Below are 27,332 nucleotides of genomic sequence, written 5' to 3'. Positions count from 1 at the left end.
GAGCAAGTACGGGACTAAATGTGTACTTCTAAAGCTTGTAATACCCAGGAAATGGTGATTTATTAGGCCAAACCTAGAAAATCAAAATATATTTACTCTTAAGGTATTCCGTTGATGATTCCAATGAATTTATTTGGAAATTAAAACACATACCACAGTGTTTTAAATTTCTCAGCAGAGAATGGTCCACTCATAATGTCACACTGTTAGTTGGATAAGTAGAAAAGAGGAAAATATTTGCAGAAGGGTAAAAAGACCAATCCTTCCCCATATATCTAACAGAGTAGAGACCCATGGGCACTGCTGACTTTGAGAGCCACTGTGTGGCTCCCTCCCCTGCCCCATCTGTCTGCCGAGGAGACTCCGCCAGCCCTTCCATTTTGGTGGCACTGTCCTTCCAGTGAGACTCACTGAAGTGATGATTCTGATCTCCCTGGGGTTCAGCGGCCTTGCCTGATGGCTGAACTAGTTTGTGGGAGCCAGACCTCGTTTTTCCCACCCTGGATCCCCTGTGGTCTTACCTGAGCAGTCTGCTTATGAAAAGTTTATTAAATCTCCCTTCCAGCGGGGCAGATTGTCCCATTTCATTTGTCACTATTTAACAGGTTATGCAAAACATGCCGGGAGATCTCAGTGCACAGAGCGTCTGGTTTCACCTCCACGTGAGACAGTAGATGTTTCATTTATTTCTTAATAGCAACTAATTTCAGAGTAGTTTGAAGCTAATTTATCAGGGCCCACTGCTACTCCTAATCTCTGTCTTCCTTTAGCCTCTTCAGTCGCTCCACAAATATTTATGAAACTGATCCTGGGCACAGAGATGTGTAATTAGGTAATCCCACCATCCGTGGAAGCTGAGACATACCAGGGTTGATGAACACAAGAGCGGACATAATTACCATTCACTCCTTTCCATCACACCCTACCAGGAATAAGCAAAGAAGAGGCAGTGAGTCGTCCCAGATTTGTCGGTAAACAACCCATAATGTTTGAAGGGGTATCTGTGGTCACCATGTATCCAGGAACAAGGACGATCTGGAATCGCTCATCATTTAGCAGTGTGTATTTTGGTCTTATGAGTATGTAACTTAAAAAACAAAAGTCCTCTGAGGCTCAGTTCTCTAGACAAATTCCTCCTCTACTTTTGGGGACCTCCCAGGAAAGTCATTCCACCACTACTCTTACTCACAGCAGCCACAGCTGCAAGAGAACCAAGCCTCAGGAGTGACCACGGTTTGGGAGACTTTCCCATTGGGAAGGTCATTCTTTGTAACTTTCAGAAGACTTTCAAAAGACTTTGCTTTCAGCATCCATGCTTGATAAAGCATGGCTGACTTTAGTGAACGAGCATCAAAAAAACAACAGTAGCATAGTTATTTTAAAAAAATCTTAGCTATAATATAAGCAAATAAATAAATAAAATCTCATAAAAAAAAAATCTTGGCCATTTCTCTCAACCCCATGGGAAAAGAGTTTCTCAACTTTTGTGAGCAAACCAGCCCCATTGGTTTCTGCCTCTTTCTTCACACGTAGTCACATGTTTTGACTGACTGACTTGACATGTTGTTTATTCAAAGCTGTGGATTAAATGTCACTCACTAATGTGATTTGCTCAGACTTTGCTTGCCTGAGGCCGACTCCATCAGACACTGGTGAAAATAGCTTCCTGTTGTCAACCAGGGTCCTCAATTAGCTGACCAGCCAATCTGCCCTGATGACTGTATTAATTTCGCTCCCTTTTTGCAGTGGAGAAAGGAAGTTTGGTCACACTGCTGTTTGCCTCTTAACTGCGGTCCCTTCAAGGGCAGGCTGCAAAGAGAAGGTCGTGATCTCAAACTTTACCTTGGTTTCTCTCTTTTGAGCTGACTTCCTGCGGCCGCTGAAGAGAGTGAGAAGTGTGTTGCTTCCATGTCCGTTGCTCTTCAAGAGACCCTGCGCTAATTGATTTTAAGACGAATTGCTGGGTGAAAGGTTAATTTTTTTCCTGGCCACAGAGATGCCTTCCGTCTTCAGTTAGATGCCTTCTGTGAGGAATAGGACAGCTGTTAGTGCCTTGCGTCTCAGTCTTTGGAATGTGAACTCACCCGGTTAATACCTGCCCAGGACGGTGGGGTCAGGCATTATCTAATGAGCTATTTGGGGGATGAACACCAAGGCCCTCAAAGCTGTCAGTCTGGATGATGTGCAGATTCTCAGGAAGCTTGGAGCTGCCTGAGCATCTCTCTATCTCCTGCTGCCCAATTTCTGTTTCATTAGCAGCTAAAACTGGAGGAAGTTCTCAGGCAAGGGAGAAGTGCTGAACAGGTAGCTCCCTTTCTAACAGCTCCAGGGCCATCCGCTGTGCTCTAAGGGTACGTTTGAAAAATCACCTCTCATACTGGCTAGTACTAGTGCTCCCTCAGGTTCTCCAGGCCCATAGAGACACTGCCGGCCGCAGGTTGCCTACTCGGGTTGGCACACAGGCTGCTGCCCTGTGTCGGGGAACACAGCTGCTAATTGCTGCCCAGGGAACTGTGGGCACATTGGGGAGATGGGGGCTGCCCTTGCTAAAGTGGGGCCCTAAACAGGGCCCAAGCCTGGCAGGCAGATGCCCACACTACAGTGGCTTTGGCTGCCTCTGTGATAAGCAGAGTGGTCTGTCTTCCCGAGTAAAGGTGGCTTCTCAGAACATGCCCAGAGCCATCATGGTCCCCTGACCCTTTCTCTGACTGTCCCAGGTGAAAACCTTCATCCTGCCCACACCATAGCTAACCTGAAGACCAAGCCTTGGAGGAACCACTGGCAACAACAAGCTGAGCTCTTGGTTCTTCCTCTGTAATTGCACTGGGCAGTTTAACGAAGGAAGGGAGGCTATCCCTTCTCTCTTTTCCCTGGAAGGGCAGCGGTCATTGATTCTTTCTATCTTATGGCTTCTTGTTTAGACGAGTAGACCTCAAGCCCTCCTGCACATTAGCATCCCAGTGGGGCGTTGTGAAACTTGCCCAGTGTCCGGAGCTCATTCTAGATCGAATGAATCAGAATCTCTGAGGAGGGGTGAGGCCAGGCCAAGGGATGCTTTCCATTTTACTGTAGACTGAGGGTTGAGAAATATTGATTTTTTTTAAGCTATTTGTTTCTTTTAATCACTTAATGAGTCCATCGGTCATAAGTTACATAGATATTTTCTTTTTTTTTTTAAGATTTTATTTATTTAATTGACACACACATACAGACATGGAGAGAGGACAAGCAGGGAGAGTAGCAGGCAGAGGGAGAGGAAGAAGCATATTTCTGCTGAACAGGGAGCGCAGGGTGGGGCTCGATCCCAGGACCCCAGGATCCTGACCTGAGCTGAAGACAGAGGCTTAACTGACTGAGCCACTCAGGCATCCCTAAATAGGTATTTTCTTAGTAACTACTATGTGACTGGATTATACAGACTGTAGATGTGTGATAGTCAACAAAGGACACACAGTTTGTGATGTTATGGTACAATCCCATCATGGGAGACTGGGGGACCAACACTGACTTTGGGGGGAAGGCAGCAGGTCAGGGAAGGATTATGTTGGCTTGAGGAATGAGCAGGTATTAGGAGGCTTTAAATCACAGGTGGAAGGAAGAGCACAAATGAAGGCACAGGGGTGAAGTTCAAGGCACCTAAAGGCTCTCAGTGTGGCTAGATCATGGGGTGTGTGGAGTGAAGCCAAGGGGGAGGTGTCTCCTGGAGCAGGAGTTGGAAGGCAACCACAGGTGCCCATGTGGGGCACTGGTCTTCATCCACATGCAGTGCTGAACCATCAGAGGTTTCAAGCAGGTAAATGATGTGATCAGACTTGCATTTTGGAAACAATCCAGCTTCTGTGAGCAGGCGCTAGAGTTGAAGTCAGAGGCTTATAGGTAAAGCAGGACAGGTAAGGATGGGCCAGAGGCCCAGGGAGGGGCCAGTGAGAATGAGGCAAAGTAGACAAAAGGAACAGCTATTCAAGAAGGGAGTCAATATCACAACCTTCCTTAATGGTATAATCCTCAGAGCAAAATTCCCAACTTCCAAGCCCAAGTGGTTCTATTATTTTGATCATTGCTACATAGTTTTCCATACTCACCAAAGACATAACACAACTCAGAGTTACATTTCACTTACAAGTATAGATATATGGTCCCTCAACGAACAGGCCTCGACCGATGGACTCTGAAGAGGAGTCAAAGCAGCAGAAAGCTTGGGTCTGCAGTGAGCTATTCTTTTTCTCAGTGCTCGGGGACATATTCTGGCCTTTGATGGGATACACAGCAAGACTTGCTTGTGCTGGGTTCAGAAATACCACCTCAGAGAAGAAAAATTACAGTGACCTCGCTGCCCACATCACACACAGCACTGGCCTTCGGCTCTGAATTTGGTCATCATCACCCCCTCAGACAGATACCGTAGGAGTTCAGAGCTCAGAGAGCTGTTAGGGACCCCTGAGGAAACAGAGGCAAGGAGGGAGAAGTTAAATGATTTGCTGATTCTTATTATGATCGCCTGCCAAGATCAGGTTGTGTCTATTGTGAAATGCAAAGGAGCTTTTCTGCATTTATTAATGAACAAAATGTTTCAAATTCTTCTGGTATAATGGAGGACCCATGATGAAATCTCAAGGGGCTGGGGGGTGCCCACCAGCTGGGTTGATGCTCTGTGATTTAGAACAGTTTCTGTCCACTTCCAGTAAGCCTGACCACACAGCGCCCCTCACCAGGGGACTGCACTGGCCAAACCCCGGCGGGAGATGTGGCAGAAGGAAAAGCAAGGACAGGCCAAAATATCTTCAAGGCCCTGAAACCATTCAGGGGGGGAACAGTCGAGAACCCTGTTTTTAAAAGAACAAAAACTTTACAATATCAGAATCCATTTTGTTCAGTGCAACTTCAATATAATCTTGAACCGCTCTACCCATGTTAGAAGCCCGCTGTGTCATCATGAGGCAGTTTGTGTGCAGCAAGGAGGGATTTTTTTTTTTTTTTGGATAAGCTGTCTTTAGGACTGGAATTCACAGAAACCTTATACTGATGGGTATCATGTTTGGACTTGTCCTAATCCTGACTGAAGATGATCACCTCCACTTTATAGATATGGAAACAGGTTCAGAGAAACTGAGTGATTCACCTGGCTCAGCGGGTCAGGGAGCCAGACTTTGAAATGAGCACTGCCTAACTCTAAAACCCAGTGGTTTCCCTTTATACCAGGGTTTGCCAAATTCCTGCCCACCAGCCAAATCTAGCTCACCACTTGTTTTATTATTATTATTATTATTTATTTGACAGACAGATCACAAGTAGGCAAAGCAGCAGACAGAGAGAGGAGGAGGAGGAAGCAGGCTCCCCGCTGAGCAGTGCCCGATGTGGGGCTCAATCCCAAGACCCTGGGATCTTGACCTGAGCCGAAGTCAGAGGCTTTAACCCACTGAGCCACCCAGGCATCCCACCTGTTTTTTGTAATCAGGTCTTATTGGAACAGAGCCACACTTGTTCATTTGCTTCTGGTCTGCAGTCACGCTCACAACGCCCGGGGAAGAGCTAAGTAGTTGCCACAGACATGATCCGGCCCTTAACAGAAACTTGCCAACCTCTGCTCTATGCCCACACCGCCCCAGAATAAATACAAGAAAATTAAATGCTACTCCTTGGGGCCATAAACATTTTTATTTCTTCCTCTCCCCTTCATTTAATACACTTGACACTGTTCAGCAAAAACTCTCATTCTCATGGACTAACCTAGGCAGCCCTCTCCCCAGCTGTGGCAGAAGTACAAAGGAAAAACATTTTTAGTTTCCAGAAGGTGTCCTAATTTTGAAGACCTCCAGGGGGCTGGGGCAATCAATAGTCTGCATCTAGGTCAGTACGTGTCGCTGTGAACTTCTAGTACTCTTTCGGAGCAAGGCAACTTCTCCCCACATCCCGAGCTCAGAGAGTAGCCCTTCAGAGTGACCCCTGGCCTCCGGGAAGTTATCCTGTCTGTAGATGAGCACCTAGACCCCTCTCCAGGCAGAATCCTTCCCATTTTTTGGCCCTTATGAGTCTTCAGTCATTTTGTCTTGTGTAAGGAACATTCTTAGGAAGAAAAATGGTCCAGTGCTAAAGCCCAGCAATGAAAATTCTCCCACACGACTCATTTTTAAGCTAGACCGTGTTGACATCTGTCTTCTCCGTGACAACCTTTTCTCTTCATTATGGAGATAAATCCATTTAATGGATTGCTACTGATAGGGTATATTGTACATTTTTGTAAGTGCTGACCGCCGCCACCCCCGCTTAGTGGCAATGCCCAGTAGCCATTTCTCCAGAAAACTTTTGCTCAGCTGCAGACCAGCCTTTTCCATTTCAGCCTGGGAAAGGAAGCCCAAAATGACTCTCAAACCCTCAGACAGCATTTCAAAGCCACAGACTTTAATTTTTAGGCTTTGTAAAAGTGTATGTACTTTGAAAACCATGTTAACAGTCTTCTAATTCTGTTAAGGATGTATTCTTTTAATTCTACAGATAAGAGGTGGGAGCCTAAGAATCTTTGGCGTTGAGCATATCTATCATTATTACAGTCTGGAGGGTACTGTGTTAAGTAGTAGGGACCACAATACAAATAAAAATAGTACCAGCACTCAAAGCATTTAGTCTGGATGGGGAAAGGTTTCTGATTCAGTAGGTCTCGGGTGAATCTGAAAGTTGCATTTCTAGCAAGTTCTTCGGTGATACAAATGTGGTCTGGGAACACTGTCGAGGATATTTTTTTTTAATTGGATTAACCTCAGACATAAGTCATTTCATCCTCAGACGGCAAGGGAACATGACATCACAGTTGTTGTGTTTCTAGTATGTTCCATTCAGCGTATCAGTACTTTACAAGTAATAATCTTGTTTGGATTTCACAACAATCCTATGAACTCTGAACTATTAGTTCTACTTTATAGGGACCCAAACTAAGGCTTGGGAACAGAGACTCATGTTTGCTACCTATACACAGGATACCATAAAGGGTATAAAGATTTATCTAGTGAGCAAGACCTTGATGAATTCTAAATGATTAGTCCTTCTGCTTTACAGATGCTAAAACTGAGTCTTGGGGGGACTGAATATCTTGAAGAATATCACAGCCTGGCTCGCCACTTGTGTTGGGCCCCAAAGGCTGAGCCGCTATCCTCCAACCAATAGCATCCGCTGGCCGAAAGCTGCTAACATGGGCTCTAAAAGCTTATTTGGTCAAATGCCTGAGTCAAGCACTCCCTCCGTCCAGCCTTTGTTCTTGCTGTTTCTGGTTCCTCCGCCTGGACTCCCTTCACTTCTTCACCTCAGTAACTCCTAGCCGTGCTCCAGGTCCCAGCACTTTGGTCTTGGCCTTGCAGAGTTCTCTGACATCTCTCCTTACCCCAGCTGAGCCAGGGTAATGATTCCTTTGTCATGTCTTCCTTTTCCCAGACCCCTCTGTGAGCACAACCTCTCCAGTCTTTGTGTGTGTCCCAACATAGTGTACTGTACCAGATTCCATCACAAACCCCAAAATCCCCTGGTGACTTACCACTAATTGAAAGAAAAAAATCCAATTTTTTTCATCTTAACCAGCTGAAACCACCCACTCTCTGGCGCAGCCTGACTTTCAGCCTTACCTCGAAGCACCACCTGGGTTTTCCAACTAAATGAAACTACCATACACTCCTCCCGACTAGGACTGGGCTCTCCTCTCTCCAGCCTTGGCTCATGCTGTTTCTTCCAGGAATGACTCCTTCTCTACCTCTCATTGTGTCCACATCTAGCCTCTCCTCAAGGCCCAGCCAAAGTCGGGGGCTGTGCCATGAGCCTGTCAGCACTTGAGCAAAGCTAAGTATTTAGGGAATAAATGTCTTGACCTCGCTCTTCTGTGACATCACTCCCCCTACCCCCTTGGAGGAGGCAAGTATGTAATGTCTTATCCACTTTCCCATACTAGGATTCAAGGCTTCAAATATCTCACTTATAGTGCCTTGCACATTGTAGATGCTTGAAAACCAGTTGATGAGAACAGATGAATAATGCTGTGTGAAGACCGTGGCTGTGAAGGCGAGGTCAGATTATTGATTAGACTAGAAGCACCTGGAGGCTCAGGAGATCTTGGAATAAAACACAGGAGCCCATCTCAGTAAGCAACAGGGAAACAGGAGCACATTTAGACTACTAGCCCGCTTGATTCTTGCCGGGGGTGGGGGGTCCCCAGAACTTACACCTTTAACCCAGTCTTCCAAGGATCTGAAAGGTTTTCTCCATTTGAGGTACATGTGTATTTTGGGACTCCCACTTCTTTTGTAACTTGTGACATTGTTACAGAGAGCATGTGCTGGAAAAATTCCAGAAACACACCACAGGCACAGTTTTGACCTTGTTAAAATAATCAGTCAATACCAGTAAGTGAATGTGGGTTCTGAGAGCATGTTTTGTCTGATGTCCATGACAGAACATATTCATATTCTGTAAATAAGAAGTTTTAAGTCCATTGATTTGCTGATGCCTCTGCAACACCATCTATGGGCTTTCCAAACCATGATAAAAGGTCTGATATTTTCCAAAGAAGACAGAGTAAGCATGGTGGTTGTGAGTGTCTTGATTTAAATCATGCACGTAGAACATTAAGAGAGACTTTACACTATTAATTTTAGCCTTTTTTAGAAGCTACTTTGCTAAGAAATAGAGAAATATTTGATTTATAACTTTTTTGTCTCTGCAAAAAAAAAAAAAGTATCAGTGACATTTTTTTCTACTGGGCTCATTTTCCTTGGCACATGGAGTTACCATAGAACTTCTTGGGGCCCCAGCAAAATTGTGAAGTAAATCAGGCAAAGCTAGTCTTTCCCTCCACCAACCTCCATTCTGGACTGTATCTCAACCACTTGCATCCTTTACCCTGGGGCCAAGTGCCCCTTTGGCCTCTTCTTTTTTTATCCTATCAATTTACTCTTAGGAAATGGTCTATATTCACTTCTAAACCGAAGCATAAGTGATTGTTGGAAATTTAAAAGATTGTCCCACTTATGGATTCTTACATCTAGAAAAAGATGAAAGTCTTAAGCTAGAAGAATTGAAACCTTTAACAGTGGATTTTAAGCATAAAATGTAAGTAGGAACTGAAGAATCTCCCATATCACCGTCAGGGATTATCATCATTTCCATGCAAAGGTACAACCATGAGCATTAAATGAAGATGCTGTTTTAAAAAGTTTTTCCTTATTGAAGTCACTTCATTGTTTCTATCCAGCTTTCTTTTCTTACTTTTCCCCAATCTGGGCAGCCTCCATCCCATAAGCAGATACTCCTCTTTGACTTCATTGTATGTATTCGTTGAGATCTTAAGTTGCAAGTGACAGGAATTCCATTCAATTGGGGAAATAAAGGTTCATGTAACAAACCACCAAACGTCAAGATTGAATTGACATTATGGTTGAGTATAATTTAACTATTATTAACTCTCTCTCTCTCTCTCTCTCTCACACACACACACACACACGCACACAATCTTTCTTCTATCTAATTTGAATGGAACCAGTCTCATCATCTTCCACTCTTCTACATGTTACGAGACAGTATTATGGTTATCAGTTTTAGGGGAAAGAGCATGCTTCAGCTCTGCTTCAAGTCAAGTCAGAAGTCTGGAGAAGGATGCTGATTGGTCAGCACAGGTCATATGCCCACTTACTAGTGTTATCTTTGTGTCCAATCCTCTGTGTTCTGGTAACTGTCATCCCTGTGACAGCCACTTAAGAAACACTTAAGTGTTTCTCCCCTTAAAGTGGGAGCATCCCCTGGCCCTCTTTCCTTATCTATGAAATGAGGAAATTGGAGATGTCTCTGAAACTTTCCCAGCTGTAACCTGATTCTATTTTGAAATTGCTTCTTCATTTTTGGTATTCTAATCACTCTCTTGGTCTTTCTTACATGTCCAACCTCCCACATGAAGGTCAAGTAGCATTGGGAGATGATAATTATCTCCTTGACCCAACTCTGAGTTTCTCTAAATGGGGAGGAGGTAGCTCCTGTGCTGCCTCCTCATGAAACAGCCAAGTGTTATATAGTTCAGCCTTGACCAAATTTAACCACCATTTATACCACATGATATAAGATGGTCACAATTTCAAAATTTGTCAAGCATCCCAAATTTAGCATTTTACTTGTGTGAAAAAAGGAAGCAGATCATGTGGAAGGTCAACTGGAAATTTTCCCTGATGCCATTGTGCTGGGGGCAGGAAACAATGCTTATGTAACTGGTCCCAATTCAGAGGCAGCCCAGGCTCAGCAGGGTTAATGAGGGCCCATGTGCAGGTTATTCATCTCTTCCCACAGCACTGAATACTCATTCTCCTTGCAAAACCCTTACGATGTCTTCTCTGAAATGTCTCCCCACCTGCCACGAAAGGCCACCAGTCCGTCTTCTCTTTCACGTCCACTCTTCTGCTGTTATGATCATTGCTTATGTCCCATGTCCGGCTCTCTTATTAGACCACCAGTTTACAGAAGGCAAGGGCCATACCTTATTCACCCTTGAATTCCCAGTGCTTCACCCAGTATAGACACATTGTAAGTACTCAGTGATGTTTGTTATATTGACTTCACAGCAAATGCTCCTCAAGCAACTTTTTATTAATTGCTTCTATTAGTACTTTCTGGTTTATGGCAAGCTGGTAGCCAACACAGTTAGACTGAAGGACCCAGGTCTTCGAAACTCCCATGAATCAGAGGACAAGAAGACAGTTGCCTTTCTGTCTTCACACAGTAACTACCCCTGCACAGAGCAAGCAGGGCACACACATCCTTGGTTAAAGTAGATCTATCATGGGGGGTACTCAGTGTCATAGAACTCAGCTAGAGATATGTGACCTTGGGTCAGACCTCAATCTTAAATCTCAACCTCTTTATCTCTAAAAGTGACCCCAAGTGGCATGGGGTCATGATTGACCATGGCATCACAGTGGCATGATTGACCATGGAGCCCTCGAATCCCAACGCATTCACCTACCAACCAGCCATAACATCCTGAACTAGTTACTTGACATTTCAAGGCCTCTGTTTCTTCATATGTAAAAAGAATGATGACCACATCTAACTCCTAGATTTGAGTGGAATAAGAGAGGGAACAGACATAAAGCTTCCACCATAGTATCAGGCCCACAGTACATACCTCTCTCAGTGGTAACAATTATTATTCTCCTCTGCAGTGGAAGATTTAAAAAAGAAGCAAGAAGATTACTACACGTCCCTTGGATGCCTCTGTGTGTTTTCTGGTCTTTTCCTGCTTTATAAATTCTGATGAAGACGAATCCACATTTTTTTTTTTTTAAAGACGAATCCACATTAATGTTAATTGCCTCCTTGTGGGCTGGACCTGTCCTTAGGCAGCACATTACCATATTCTTTTTTTCTTTAAGCTTCCAATGGGATATGTCTGTTCTATTTAAAAGGCCTCCTTTTTAGTGCTTGGCCCAAGAAGGCAACATCACGTGCACAGTTTCTGATCCCTCATGTATGTGAACACTCAGGCCTTCACTACCCAGGGAGAGCGTTCTCGGAGGTGTGAGTGTGGGTATCATTTCACGTTTGTTTGAGCCAGTACCAGCCAGACTTCCACAGTTAATTGTGTCTCAGTGATCTTCTTCGGGAAAAAATGGCGGTGACACAGACTCCTAGCTGTCGCTTGAACTTCTTTCACTTTTGAAATTTGCATTATTCGTAGCGTCAGTTTTGGCAGTAGTCCCATAATATGTTGAGCCAATGGAGCACTTCCCCAGCCAGGCCTGGCCCCCCACCCCAGTTCCAAGTTCATCAGTCCATCTCCTTCCTTGTGGTTCCAGGAGCACAAGAGAGAGTGAAGGTGTACACTGTGGTTGTTTACTCTTTGGAAAAGCACTCTCAAGGCTTGGGCATAGAGCGCAGGGGAAGGGAATCGGGGGTAAGGAACAGAGAGGCAGGGAGCCGTTCACTCTAGACCTTTCCAAATGGGCAAGGGCAACCCCCCAGGAAAGTTATGGTCTTCCTTTCATCTACAGGTAATGCAGGTGGTGAAGGAGCAGGTTATGAGAGCTCTTACAACCAAGCCTAGCTCCCTGGACCAGTTCAAGTGCAAACTGCAGAACCTGAGCTACACTGAGATCCTGAAAATCCGCCAGTCTGAGAGGATGAACCAGGAAGATTTCCAGTCTCGCCCGATTTTGTAAGTAACCCCTGAGCTCTCTCTCCTCAGAGGCTCTGACCCACCATCTCTGGTCTGAAGGCCGATCACACACAGTGCAGTGGGCTGTCTTGTGAGCTCATTTATAGAAGGCCAACAAAAGACACTCCGGAAGACCTCAGCTCAGTTCATGAAGTCTCAGCAGCTCCCTGAGGAAGTCGGCATAGAGGCAGCTGAGGGGACGGCAGGGACAGGTCCCAGCAGCAGGACCTAAACCAGGGAGTGGCTTGCATTCGGAGGAGTCCCCTGAGAACTTGTAGCTGAAAAGTAGGAAGACCTTTCCTAACACTTGGGATCAATTTTTGCCCAGATAGGTATTTCTTGGTGCCTGCCTTTGAGTGGCAAGATGTTCTGCCCAGCCAGAGCAAGGCCCACTGGTCATTCAGACACATTCAAGTAGTGAGTGGAAGGAAGAGAGATGGAGCAGGAGAGAGAGATTCACTTGTCCCTGCCCCGTCTATCGGTTTTGCCTCACCCCAGAGCACCTTGCATCACCCCCGTCACTATCAGCCTGCAGGCCCAAGGTTGAGAGCACCAGGTCCCCTTGTAGGACTTTGCAGGAGGTGTCACTTGCGACAGTCATCATTTCGCATGTCTCCATCTTTAGGATGTTCTGAACCTCCAACACCAAGACTGTATGGTTTGCTCCGTCTTTTCTTAGAACTATCCTATTTATCTTCCCTTGTCCTTTTCTAAGGGCTAGGTCAGTTCTGGTACCTTATCATTGGGAAGGAAACAGGCGCAGAGGTGGAGGTAAGGAGAGTGTGTGACAGGCATTCTCCTTCCTCCTGCAGAAGACCGCACATGGCTGTGGACTTCCGTACAAAGCCGGCGTACAACCAGGTGTCCTCACGACACGAACTCCCTCTCTCTCTGTTTCAGGTCCTTTTTCTTTCTGCCACTCCTTCCATCCTTTACTCTTATATATCTGACGTTTCGAATGGTTGGCAATTTGCAAAGTAGCCCCTCCTGCTGTTTCATGCCTCCCATGCGTGCGAAGGAGGTAGGTCTTATTCCCATTCAAGGAGCAGGAAAAGTCCAGAGAGGGGAGGCGCCGGGACGTGAACTCCAGCCCACGGATCCCTCAGCTCGCGCTTTGTCCAGCCCAGCAGAGCTCCTCTGTGAAGTGTAAGAGTAAGCTGAAGTTTAAAGAAGTTCACAGGTCTGCAGCTCCCTGCTGCGTGCCTGCTCGTGGGCCCTGGCAAGCGCCGTCAGTGGCTGCGGAATGCAAGGCGAACTTGAGTGGGGTGAAGCTGGGCAGCCGGGGGCAGATAGGCTCCCTGGGCGTCCTTGGCTCCCACCATGGTGAGACCTGAATCGGACTTGCAATGATGGCCAGCCAGCTCTACAGCAGGCACTGCCAGGCCTTGGTCCTCAGCCGGGAAGTACAGCTAGGAATACCTAACAGAAAGCCCTTCTGATAGATGCTTGACTCCTCGGAGACACAGTTTCTTTCCTGCAGAGAGGAACAGCGGTGCCTCGTCCCATCACGGGGCGTATAGCCCTGAGATGCTGGCTTTCCAGAGGCTTGTTTCAGCAGATGGGCAAACACACGGAGACTTCATTATGCTTTTGACAGCAGTTCTTAAAACCTAAAGGGAGACTTGAGGAACCACTTCAGTCAAGGCCGACGGATCCCAAATTAATGTTTGACCATGACTTTATTCTAAGTAAGGATGTTAACTGCACGTGGAGTGTGAACACTCTGCTTCTGTTTTGGCTTCGTATCTTTATTTCCTAAGGCTCTTCCCATGACGTTCCGACGTTCTCCCTTGATTATAAGAAGCTCTTACGTTTGCACTTATGACAGGAAGAGAAGCAGTGCAAATATAAAGGGAGATCTTCTGTAGGTCCCTGCATTGTCACTCGGCCACGGGCCCAAAAAACAGCACGGCTCACTGGAGGCCTTGCCGTAGTTGCAATAAAAGCTTGTCGGAAACTATAGCATTTAAAGGGGAGGCTATGAGCTAACCTGATCATTATCCCAGCCTCCAAAATGGGCAGGTGGGAGCCAGCCTCCAGCTGCTTGTCCAGTGATGTTTTGTCTGTTAGAGTGACCTGCTAGAGAGGAACTCTTGGTGGGATTGGATGAAGCCTAAACGCTGCCGACACAGCTCCCAGGACAAACCCACATCAGCAGAGAGAAAGGGACAGCCTGCATATGACAGTTTGCATTCGTTCACTCATTATTTAACAAACACGTCTTGAGCGACTCCTGCCTCCCAGGCCCTGTGCTGCGGATGGACAGACAGTCAGGGCCACTTGACTGCCCCACCCCGCAACTGTTCCAGGTTGTAAAATTGGGGGAGGAGGGTTAGCCCAGACTGTGCTAGGGTGGAGGAGACACAGATGGGGGTTGTCATGAGAGCGCTTGGGATACACTTCTTTCCCAGGCTCGGGAGTGAGTATATTCAAAATTAAGGTCATCCAGTTCAAATATCTAGTTCAAGTTAGCAGACTGGAACAATGACTTGGCTGGGGCTTGCCTGCTAGTGCGGAGCCCTGCTGGCCATACCCTCACCTGCCTCTTGACCCCTGTAGCGCTCTCTCCACGGCCTGGCTCCCTCTGTGTCTGCCGCACACAGCTCAGTGGCCAACTTAAGTTCCCCAGAGATCCTTTGAGACGCATGCCTCGTTGTTATAAACCATTTATGTTTCCTGAGGAGAAAAATGCACACTCTGTGTGAGCAAATATTTGGGGAGACCACTCAGTGGATTGAAGAAGCTGTGTTGTATTTCTTAGCTCTTGACGGAGTATTTCCGAGAGGAGATATCTGTTACTTGCCACTTAGCATGACTTTGCAGGGGAGATAAGTCCCGCCACACAATTAATCCGAGTTAATGGATCTAAGAAGCTTGAATAGTCCCAAAACAGGTCATTTAACACTACACTGTGGAGGGAAAGGAGAGATGCAAGGGTAAATGCCAAGGAAGCATAATAGCAAATGGCAGAAAATCCGCACCCAGGGAGCTACTAACCCATCTGGGATCCGACTCCAAGGCCACTACTTGGAAATGCGGCTCTTTAGACAAGTCACGTAACCCATTCGAAGCCTGTTTTCCTGAGGTCTAAAAAAGAAGGTGATTAAAGTGTCCACATCATTGTGCAGTTAGGAAGATTCAGTGATGTAGTGCCTGAAAAGCACTTAGCATATATACTGGCACATAATATCCACTCAGAGAAATGGTCCCTCTTATCATTAGCTGATAACCGGAATGGGACATGTTGTCACACTGTTGATGTGTCAAAAGTTTTACTATAAAAATACTATAAATGTATTTTTATATGCCTCGCCTTATCTCAGAAGGTACAGTAGAAGTATAGTGAGAAAGAAAAAGTGAAAATGGGGCCAGAAATCAGGCTAATGGCTACCCTGCTTATCCGCCTCCTCACTAAAGATTGGCCCAAGCTTTGCATAGGGCTTTCTCTTAGCAAGTGCCAGCAGGATGATCTGGTCAGTTACAGTTTTCATTGTTCAGCGCACTTGACCAATACTCATCAAATGCCTTCCAAGTATACCAGGTACTGTTTTGTGTCTTGGTGATGCAGCAGTGAAGAGGAAAGACGCAATTCTCACCCTGCCATGTTTGAATTTTAGTGGGGAGACACAGACAAATAAACATAGTGAATATGATTATAGCATGTTAAAAGAGGATAATGACAATGGAAATATAAAGCAGGATAAGGGAGACAGAGAGCTGGCAGTCCCAAGTAATGCGGTCAGAGTAGATCCCTCTAGTTGGGATGGTAACATTTGAGTTAAGATGTTTAAGGGACTAAAGGAGCAGGCTATTTGAGAAGAGTATTCCAGCTGAGAGAAACCAGTGCAAAGGCCCTGAGGTAGGAGTAGGTCTGGGTGCTCAATGTGGTGAGAGAAGACTAAGCAAGGAGGAGAGCAATAGGAAGTTAGTCCAGAAAAGTGGCTTGGAGTCGATGATGGAGGGCCTTGATGTGGCGCCAATGGAGGGTTTTGAGCAGAGGATTGGCATGCTCTGACTTAGGTTTCTAAATGATCCCTCTTGCTACTGTACTGGGAATATTCTCCAGGGAGGCAAGTTTGGGAGCAGAGAGATCAGTAAGGAAGTTATTTCAATAACTCAGTCCAGAGATGATTTGAAGTGATTGAAGTCCCTACTACAGATAGATTTTGAAAATAAGAAACAGTGGCATTTCCTGATGGATTAGATAAGAGAAAGAGAGAAGTCGAGGAGGAGTTCACGATTTTGTTGGAGCTGAACAACCAAAGGTGAGAAGGAGGAGAGCAGGTTGGGACAGGGGGTCAGGAGTTCAGCTTTGGACCTGTCAAGTTTGAGGTGTCTGTGAGACACCCACATCTGGCATGTCTCACAGATGGTTTGATGAATTTGGAGTTCAACTGAAAGGTCCAGGTTAGAAATACAAATTTGGAGAAGCTGTCAGCATAAAGTTGATACTCAGTGTCACGAGTCTATAATATACAGAACAGAAGAAATACAAGGACTGAATTTGGAGGCTCTCTGGTGTCAAGACAGATCAATTTCCATGAAACAACACTGCCTCTCAGCCCCCACCCCCCGGTCTTCACAGAACCTCTAGATCAGGGGGCTGCAAAGTATAGGTAGCTCTTGGGGCAAATCCAGCTCACTACCTGTTTCTGTAATTGGACTTTTATTGGAACACAGTCACACTCATGTGTTTAATGTATGTCGACTGCTTTCACTCTACTATGGCAGATCTGAGTACTTGCCAAAGACAGCTATGGTCCCCAGAACCCGAAATAGTTACTGTCTGGCCTTTACAGGAAATGTGTGCCAAAGTCTGTTCTTGGCAGACACCGATAGCTGCTTAGGGGGGCAGACCATGGGTCCAGGGAGGCAGCTAACCAGTCTTCTAGTGGTGCCTTCTGTCTTCTGTGTGTGGCACTGGCCTCGCTGGCCTTGGACCTGGGACTGTCTCCCAGAAACAACGCTGGACCTGGAATTGCTCTTCACAAACTCATAACCCTACCCTCGTTAATCTTCCTTCTTTTATATATTTACAAGGCCTTTAGACAGAATTAGAAGAGTATCTGTCAAAACAAAGGCAGTGTACCTGTGACCTTGGCCTCATGCACCCCAAGCTGAGAATCTCTTTTCCCAGCTGCAGCCCATGGTGCATGATGCTGAGGTCCAACCTCAACCACAGACACACCATGTAGGTGTTACGTATGTTTTCCTACAATGAGTGAATTTTCTAGCAAGTGGGTCCATTTGCATGGAAAGAAGAGGAAATCTCTTAGAAGAAAGAAAGGTTGTCCTCTCTTTCTCATTGTCCGACCATGTTTTGGAGGCCTTCGGGGTTCACAACAAGGAACCCCTACAGCAGCAGATTCACTCACTCTGGTGGTGTGTCCCCAGGAGATGTTTCCATAATGGAGTGTGTCAGGATGGGCACATCTGGGTCTTACACTAAGATGTCATAAATCATTGACTAAAATGACTCGGAAATACTTTCAGTTATTTCCTCCTTTTGGTCCTCTTCCCTGCATCTTTATCTCCATTTTCATAATTCACCTCTAGCCTACTAAAACGATTATTTATAGATAACATCACAACCTAAGACTCCGTGAAATTCCCAAACCCTTTCTCCAGTGATTTCTCTATTCCTTAGTGCCATCTAATTCTTTTTGCCCCATGGCCCCGGCTTGGAAGTCAGAAGCAGTGATTTATTGTCACGTGTGTCTGCCCTGGCATCTCCCCCACCTTCTTCTCACTATTCAGAGCAGGGTTCATCAAAGCTGTACTATATTAAGTCCATTGTGCCAAAGCTGAACACTGATAATAAATAGTTTTAGTGATCTGGAAGCCCGAGATGAGACCCTGGAGGTCTGCGCAGGAGAGCTGTACAAATGTACCGAGCTGCATTATTAGGGCTCAATCTCCATATTGTGCTTTTTAAATGTTCAGTTGCAACAGTAGCAAATGACAAGAGGTTTGAAACCTTTCAAGTTTAAAATATGTCTTAGCAGAGTACTAGCACACCCCGTTAGATAACCGGGTCCTTTGATGCAACTTTTTAATTCTCTTTATCTCACATGTAAATAGAAGCAGTTTATATGCAGAAGATCAGGTTTTACGCATAACCGCTAGGAGCTGCTTCCCCACCTGTAAAATAGAAATAGCAATACCCATTTATTAGTGACGCAAATATGTCTTCCCCAAACTTCGGGGTTTTGATGGGGAGCAGGAAGGGGATGCTAACTGAGCTCAATCAAATAGTACCTCTACCCGACAAAGCAAGCACTTCCCCAGCATGAGTGCCTTCCCCACCTAGGAGCCGACCACCCTGTGAAGACAGACTTTCTGCAGTGCAGAGCAGGTCCAGAGTTGATGTGGAAGCTGACAGACATGCAAGACTTGACTACAGTGAAGTGTGGGTATATGGAAATACGGCCTGAGGGAAGGAGAGAATACTATCCAAGCAAATTCAGTAATAACCTTGCATTCCTGCCCAGGGCTTACAGAGCTCTTGCACTCACACCGTCTCCTCTGGGAGTCATAGCAGTTTCCCAGAAAAGATTCTTATCCCCATGTACAGGTGGGGAAACTTAGACTTAGATGAGCTACATGAAATGCATGGGCAGAGTCTAGATCGAAACCTTAGACTTCCAAGTTCTAGATCTATGCTTTCATCAATAACACTACTGAGGGTTCTCCCTGTCCAGCATCACCTAGAACAACTCTGGCTTTCCTATACCCAAAGACTAGGGCACTACATAGAATTTCACATGATAACAACAACTGTGCTCTTGGCTTGCGTGTCTCAGTGGGTTAAGCATCTGACTCTTGATTGCACCTCAGGTCATGATCTCAGGGTCATGGGATGGAGCCCTGCTTTGGGCTTGTGTTCAGCCAGGAGCTGGTTTGTCCCTCTCCTGCTTCTCTCCCTGCTTGCTCGCTCGCTCTCTCTCTGTGTGTGTGTGTGTGTGTGTGTGTGTGTGTGTGTCTCAAATAAATAAATAAAATCTTCTTAGAAAAAAAGAGATTTAAAAAACATTGTGCTCTGTCCTGATATCTTTAAGGCATAATGCACCTAACACAAAATTATATTGTATTAGCCTGACTCAGAATGCAAATAATCCCTAATCTATCCTGTCATCATCCCAGTCTCGGTAGGCTAAAATTGGGAATGGTGTATTGTTCCCATTTGTAAGTGATACAGTGGAAACCAAAATGTGGTCCTGTGGTTTGCTGTGGAATTAGTAATTACGTGGCTGTCCAGTAGTGCTATCTGGTCAGATCACAAATGTAGTCTGGGAGTTTACCTGCTGTAGCGGGGGACGTGTGACCAAAGATTTATTGTCTTAGCAAAGCCAAGTGCATTTCTGCATGAGTTCATATCTGTAGCTCTGTGAAACAAGGGAAGAAATTTCTCGGGAGACTTCGGTGTGGAAAAACGTCACTGAAGCAGCTGGTGCTTTGGTGGATGTTCTGTAAATGTCAGAGAATCTATAGTGTTGTTTTAACAGATAACCCTATCCACTAACGCGGGATAAATAATTCTCTAAAACACCACCTTGGGAGGTATTGGGATGGTTGGGGAAAGATGCAGCTTGCACTTCTCTGCCCCAACTGCCCACGAGGCTCTTTTAGCCAGGTGCTGTTCTCAAGGCATGCTGTGTAATGCGTGTTTGTCCTTCCCAGGGAGCTAAAGGAGAAGATTCAACCAGAGATCTTGGAGCTGATCAAACAGCAACGCCTGAACCGCCTCGTGGAAGGGACCTGCTTCAGGAAACTCAACTGCCGGCGGAGGCAAGGTAGTGTGCCTGGGACCACTCCTCCCCCGGCTAGGGGAACCAGTGGCGTGCTCGCTGGGGAATCACAGGCCGTGGGTGCTGGTTTAAGGGTAGGCCTTGCAGCACTGGACTCAGAACGGGAATAAATAAGTTCTGACTCCCCATGAGTACCCAGGGAAAATCAAAGAATTACCAGAAGACCTATGGAACTGAAAAGCCACCTGAGCTATTTATTCAGTGCCACAAATCTGCTGGTAGGTGTTCAACAACAGCCAACGTGTATCAAGAGCTTACTGTGTACTAGACTCTCATTTTACTTATTTTAATGCATTTCCTCCTCCGGGTAACCCTGTGATTGTACCCACTTCACAGATAAGGAAACTGACACCCTGAGGAGTTAAGTAAGTTGCCCAAGTAAGTTGTGGAAGAGCAAGGATTCATACTCCGGCAACTCTATGGCCCTGACTTTCATTTTATTTTTACTTTATTTAAAATTTTTTTCTACAGTCCTTACTTCTACAGTTGGATTTGATCTTGGAACGTCCAGCATGGATGGTCCTCGTGCTCAAATCCCCATACTGATTCCCTGCTAGGTGAAAATTACTTTTTCTGGAGATATAAATAACATTGAACCCAGGTGGGATAGAATCGGTTTTCATAATCTTGTGAGAAGAACTTCTGAATTGTCTCAGGGAATTTTAGTCCCAAAATATCATGTCAAAATGGGAGCCGATAGACTAGTTCCAGTAGGCAGGAGACACTCCCAGCTGTTTCTCAGTCAGGGAAGTAAAAGTCCTTCGATTGCTTTCTTCTGCTGTTGACAGGCTGATTGCGAAGTCGCAGGATTCATACTGTCCTATAAACAAACAGGAAATAAAACCGAAAAATAGGGTCTGAGGAGAGGTGAGGAGATCGAGGGATAACCAGGAACAAATGTAAGCGGTAGCAAGTCTACCAAGAAAAACATATGGCCCAGGAGAAACTCCAGCAGATGTTTTTGAAAACCAGTGGACGCTGTCCTCAGACGCAGAGCTCAGCCACTAACGACAAACATAATTTCGTATTTATGCCGAGCCCATCCCCCTGGCCATTTACTTTAATAGCTTTGTGCTGAATGTTGAGTAAATTCAAATGATTTCAAGTATTATGGTTAAAAATCATATTAAGGAACTTCCAAAGGCAGAACTTCCTTGAGAAATGAAAGTGTCGGTTGTTCCCAGAGGATGGCAATCTATGGCACTGAACTTCAAAAGGGGCCTCGGGGGAGAGGACAATGGGCAGAATAATAATAATAAGAGCTGAGTTCCAGCTGGGACTGAGAAAGGCTTGTGCTGGGAGAGCAGTGGAAGGAGGAGTTTCTTCCTTTCTCACCTTATTCCTTGCATGGGACATTGTGATCAGGGCAAATGCTTTTCCAGAAGATAGTATGGCATGGTGGTAAAGACAAGAGCCCTGGGGCCACATGAAATAGGTGCATTCCTGCCTCTCCCCCTGACCAGTTGTGTGACTGTGGGCAGTCTCCCCATCAGAAATGGGATAACAATACCTATGACCTAAAGTCAATGTAAGGAGGGAAACTGATCATGAACGTAGCTCTCAGAAAGCCCCAACAAAGTGTAGTGGCTACTCTTCTAGGAGATTGTATCGGAAAAGAGCAATGAGCTAGGAGTGAATGGACTTGGCTCTAGGCTTCACAACTCTTAAGTGACCAGCTGAATGCCTTTAGGCAGACACATGACCTCTCTGGGTTACAATTTCCCATCTAATAAGTGAGAGAATTGGGCTAGATGATCTCTTAGCTCAGTTAGCCAGATAGTCGATTCTATGCTTGATCTCTTCATCGCCTTTGGAAAAATCAATAGTCAGGACATACTGCTCCCGTAAGATGATTTATCAAGATTTTATTTACTTGGCATTGGGCAAAGGACATGGAAGTGGGAGGAGGAGGGGGGAGATGGCACATGGATACCTACCATCCAACATCTCCACTGATGTCCAGTTGGAATCCTCCAGAACGTAATTCAAAGAACTCAACTTAACATTGCAGTCTATTTTACCATAAGTCTCCCCTTTCTAGTCTGACATGGATAAGATACTACTAGAATAATTCTGTTTCCAGATATAATAATGACAGTCTTTTGGCTAAAGAAGTATTAGCCCATAATTTGCAAATTTTTCCCATTTTTTTTAAAAAAGGAATTACCTAATGAAAAAAAACTATTAGCACCTAGATTATAAATTTATTAGTTAAGCTCCCTAGGGAGCCTGACCATCTGTGTTTAATACAAAATCATCCTTTGGGTGCAGAAAGGAAAGCCTTTTGGTGTTGTGCAAGTGGATTTAAAATCTGGTGACTAGATCTGTGTGCATAAAAGTAGGGATTCAAAGCCAACGGTGATGAAATTGGTTTCCTATCACCCCATCGAAACATTCCACTTAGATTTACACAGATTAATGAGGACATGATGTAAATACATTTTTTAGAAAAGTTTTTATTAATTAATTTAAGAGAGACCGTGAAGGAGAGCATGAGCAGGGGAAAGGGCAGAGGGAGAAGCAGGCTCCCCCGCGGAGCAGGGAGCCCGACACGGCGTTCCACCCCAGGACCCTGAGATCATGACCTGAGCCGAAGGCAGACACTGAACTGACTGAGCCGCACAGATGCCCTCGTAAAATCACTTTAATCCCTTCCAAAGAGGTGCACTTCCACAGGAGCTCTCAGAAGGGAACAGCCATGTGCCCTCCCAGGGTAGAGAGCAAGTACACTGGGAAGGAATGGCGGCCACCCTCCGTTTAAACTTGTTCAACAGTGGGTCATGTACAGAAGAGCCGATCTAAGTACTAGCTGTGCGGGGGATGAGCGGAAGGAGATTCCCATGCCCCAGAACCAGAAAGCGGGGAGCAGACAGCGTCTTTTGCCACACCACATTTGGCTAGAAGACCCGAGTTCATACCGACCCATCCTTCTGCCCTCCTCCCGCGCAGCTCTGCTACTTGGTGAGACTGATGTGCACATTCGCAAATCTGGATTTCTAAGAATTCTGGCCACATTAGAACTTGGAGGCAGTAAGTCACGTGAGACACCTCCCAACGGCATTCAAGCCCCGGCTTCCCCGCTCGCTAGCTCTCTGGCCATCGGCCTCCTACTAGATCTCTCTGTGTTCCTATTTCCTCCTCGGTCAAAGGATGTCCATTGTATGTAAGGGTGAAACAAAATCCTGCATTTATGGCCCTCAGTACAGTGCTTTTGCACATTGTCAAACATGCCTTAGTAATATTTAGCATGAATTTTAGCTTGTAGATCCTCAGAGTGTAGGTTTTTAAGTGCAGGTAGGAGTTGGCAAAGGAGGTCCGTACCAACCTCACTCCGTTCTGTGCCCAGCACGGAGCGCCTACGGCTTCTGCCCAGACTCCTTCACAGTGACAGAGAGTGACCTTGCTTCTGGGTCCCCTGGGCTTCTGCAGGACCGAATTCAGATGAAATTCTAGAAGTGGACTATGGTAGGGCCATTATTTCCATCGTGAGACTCTGCGGGATCAGGAACTGCTCCCTGTTTTCCTTATATCTCAGAGATTACAGACTTTCAGAATGCTTCGCGTTGAACAGTCTTGACAAGAGCCCAGGGTAACACACCAGAGAGTCATTACAAGAAATGATAGCATGAAATTTTTGCTTCTCATTGAAAACATTGTCCATTTTCTTGGCCAGCGTCCTTTCTCTAAGCACTAAAATGACAAACTTAATTTGGAACTTGGATGTGAGCAAAGCCTGTGCCCCGAGCAACTGGCTTGCTTCCTTCCTGCTGCCAGGGGTGATCTACCTTACCTTGGTCTCTCCGCACACTCAGAAAACCTAGAGCCGAGGGTAGAGTCAGGCAAAGTAACCAGATGGACCCTTGTTAGGAACAGGCTGTTTCTTCCTCTATCCTTGATTGAAATTTTCATTTAATATTTAATTAAACCTTATCATAGCTCATTTTGGAGGGCAGGGCACGTGTTGCATGGAGCACTGGGTGTGGTGCATAAACAATGAATTCTGGAACACTGAGAAGAAATTTTTAAAAATAAATAAATTAATTAAAAACTTAAATATATTTAAATATTTAATTAAAATATTTTCAGAGGAAGAAAATCCAGTTGATTTTCAGGGACAGCGCACTTTCCAGTACCTCAAAATAAGATATTATATATACATTTTACTCAGGTAGTAATTAACATTACTTAACAAAAAAAGAATAGGGATCCCTAAGGTTCTTACAGCTTGGCCGAGGACGCTTAGCTCATGTGTGAGGGCCTAGTGGGGAGCCCAGGTCTGTAGGATTCCAAAGCAGCAGTTAGGCTAAACCATCTTTAAAAGGATTTGGGGCTTTAGACTCATCTTCTGTTGTGAAAGGAAGCAGCAGATTGCAGGGAGCCAGAATTCGGAATCAGAACACCATCTCTCGTTCTAAAGATTATCCAGGGAAATGAGGAAAATTTGGAAGGCAGAATGGCCTCTGTCTCTGTCTATACTCCTTGTCTTCCTTTACTGGACCAACAGAGCAATCTGGTATCTCATCATCTCAGAGAAGACATTTCCCCTTAAAAACATTGCTGGGTCCCTCATGTTTTATGACTTGGAAAGCTTCAAGCCTAGGCAGGAAAAAGACCTAAATACGCTTAAGATATTGCACATTTTAGGTTAACCTAGGAAAGCTCCAAAATCCGAATGCAAGTGCCCTAAGATTTTACTTTAGTAAAGGCCCCCTGCTTCTCAAACACGAGACTCTAAGGGCTCCCTGGGCCAACAGCTACTTGCCAACGGGGGATTTTGCACCCAAGACAAAGATGTCCCCCTTAGACTCCGGCAGAGCTGATGAACACTCCATTCTTGCTGTGCCCTGTGCCTCACTGACTCACCCAACATTTCCCACTCAACAATGGTAGCTGGTATCCAGCTTGCTCGGCCCCCCGGCATCCTGCTGGCCAGCCCCCAATGTGTCTCCAGACTTGACGCTGAGGACTAACGGTTAGTCATACTGTTGGAGATAGCAACCTATGGTTTATTTATTTGAAATTAAATAAAAGTTAAAACTTCATTTCTTACTATTGGATAAGTATCTGTGGAGTATTTCTGTCATTGCAGAAAGTTCTATCAAACAGAGCTGTAAGAATTACAATTGTCAGCGGTTATTAGCTCCGTAATGATCTATGTGACACTGGGAATAGCTTTAATCAGCCCTGGAGACCTTCTTACCAGGCTTGTGAGCTCTGAAGCCAGCTTTTCTCTCTGATCCTGCACACACACACACACACAAGTGCACACGCTTGCCTGCACGCCCACCCTCATGCACTCGTACGGAGACAGACCGAGACAGTGAAGCACAAAACTGTCTCCATCTTGTCAGTTTTTGAATTTGGGGAATGAAGAAATGGCTATTAACGTGCTAACACTCGTAATTGACTGAAAGACCCTTATATTAACTCCTGTTTATTCTTTAAGTGCTAGTAAACAATCTTTGATAATGTTCTCCCTGCTTCCTGCTAATTGCTTTTAGTGACACAATCCACTCATTCATTGCCCAGAGGGATTGAGGAACTAGTAACATCATGCTGGGTTTCGAAAAGAAATACACATTTTTCTTACCCTAAAAGAAACTGCAAATCAAACTGCTGCTGCTGGCTGCCACGGAAATTGTCTCATGCAACGAGCTGGCGCCTTTTGTTGCTGGGAGCTAGCTGTCCTCTACCGCAGCCCCCCCCGTTTGAGACAGACATGCACAAGTTACGATGCTGCTAAACCCTCCCAGAGCTAATGACTCCAGCCTTTATCCCGAAGAAGATACTGTCATGGTATCCACCCATCTGCTTAGGAGTCAAAACAGCCTCCCTGAGACCTCCCAGCCCTGTCTCCAGTCCACCCACGACTTCCCGTTTGATGGAGAGGAAGGAACAGAGCCATCACTTCCATTAATGACGTCTGGATCTTTTTGCTCTCTCCCACTGTAGCAGTAGCCTGAGAAAGAGAAACTCCTAGAGGACAAGAGAGGAGTTAGACAGAAGGAGGAGGAGTGCTCCGTCAGCCAGGTGCTAGATATCGTCATGGCAGGGTTCTGGGAGGCCTTTTGTGTCTCTTTTCAGTGAACATCTACCGCAATGTTGTGAAGATGATGGTTGCTTTGCCTCCAGATAGATAGCCACCGTCCTCTCGTAGTCTCTGACTGGAAGAATGCACACCCTCCCTGTTCCTACTTTTCCCTGCAGTATAGTCAGAATTGTTGAGTCCCTGAGCCTATTTCCCAAGTCTGGGAAACAAGGGTGTCCACCATGTTTCTCTCAGTTGCCACCAAAAACCAAGGGAGCTCCTCATCCTTGAACTTCTTGGCTCTGTCCTTCAGGTCTGCTTGTCACCCTGATGACTTTTCGTCGTACCCAGTAGAGTGCTGTGTGCCGTGTAGGCACTCTGCAGATATTCACTGCATAAGGAAATGTCCCTTGAAAGTATACACAGCAGAAAATTTTGAAGTCTTACAAAAGAATATAAATTGTGCATCTTACTTCACAGCATATCTGTTTTTACCACTTAAATTTTGTGATGCTCCCCAGTGTCCTGAGAATGGATGATCTTTGATGGCATCATATTGGCCCTTGGGCTTTAGGTTACTACCATTACCCATAGAGCTTTTCCCACCTTATGTAGTTAGGGATCCCTGTAAAGAACAGCTTGGGCCCTTACTCAGAATAAGACCAGCATGTCCCAGTACAAGGAAGGACTTCCTTGCTGGTTTTCTGCGACGCTTCGCTTAGCTAATAATCCCAGTGCCAAGGTATCAGGGGAAGGAAGCTACATAGTAAAGCTCTCCAGGGGGCTTTGTGCAGTCTCTGCAGTCCATCTAGACGAGGTGGAAAGCTCCCCTTAGGGAGGAGGAACTGTCACGGCCTGTCATGCAGGCCCCCCCAAGAGCACTGTGGGTGCTCATGGCCAAAGTCCTGCCTGCTCCTTTGGACTTCACAGTTCCTATTGTGAATCACGAGTCTGATTCCCAAATGTGTTCGCCTCCTGGAGATCTGGTGATCACATGTTTGCCTAATTGAAATGACTGTCGAGTATTCAGGGAGTAACTTTATTTTCTCCCTTTGAAATAGTCTCGCAGGAAAGGGACATGTGTTGTATGTATAGATATAACATAATTTTTTAAATTGAGCAATGCCAGATGTTTCCCTAGCCACCAAACAACTTTTCCTTTCCTCTCCAGTTTTTCCAGCACACTTCAGATTCTCTTTAAATTATATGGATTGCCATATTCTGACGACATTCAAGAATTCCCAAGCCCTATTTATAGATGAGGAAGTTGGGAATGACAGAGGCATTTTGCTTTTGTGGATCAAGTTTCGGCGTTTTCTTT

The 27,332-nt window shown here is 45.5% G+C and overlaps 1 protein-coding gene across 12 annotated transcripts in view; it reads left to right on the top strand.

The window, feature by feature from the left end:
- ELMO1 (engulfment and cell motility 1) overlaps positions 1–27,332 on the top strand; it is a 520,745-nt gene that overhangs the window by 468,285 nt on the left and 25,128 nt on the right. For all 12 annotated transcript variants that reach the window (XM_004741958.3, XM_004741959.3, XM_045089495.1 and 9 more), the window contains 2 exons: positions 12,012–12,175; positions 19,856–19,968. In XM_004741958.3, coding sequence (XP_004742015.1) covers positions 12,012–12,175; positions 19,856–19,968 — 277 coding nt within the window. The remainder of the gene's footprint in view (positions 1–12,011; positions 12,176–19,855; positions 19,969–27,332) is intronic.

Source organism: Mustela putorius, unplaced genomic scaffold (assembly GCF_011764305.1).
Source record: "Mustela putorius furo isolate JIRA1106 unplaced genomic scaffold, ASM1176430v1.1 tig00003845_pilon_pilon_pilon, whole genome shotgun sequence".
Classification (NCBI taxonomy): Eukaryota; Metazoa; Chordata; class Mammalia; order Carnivora; family Mustelidae; genus Mustela; species Mustela putorius.
This window is presented reverse-complemented; position numbering and strand designations above follow the sequence as displayed.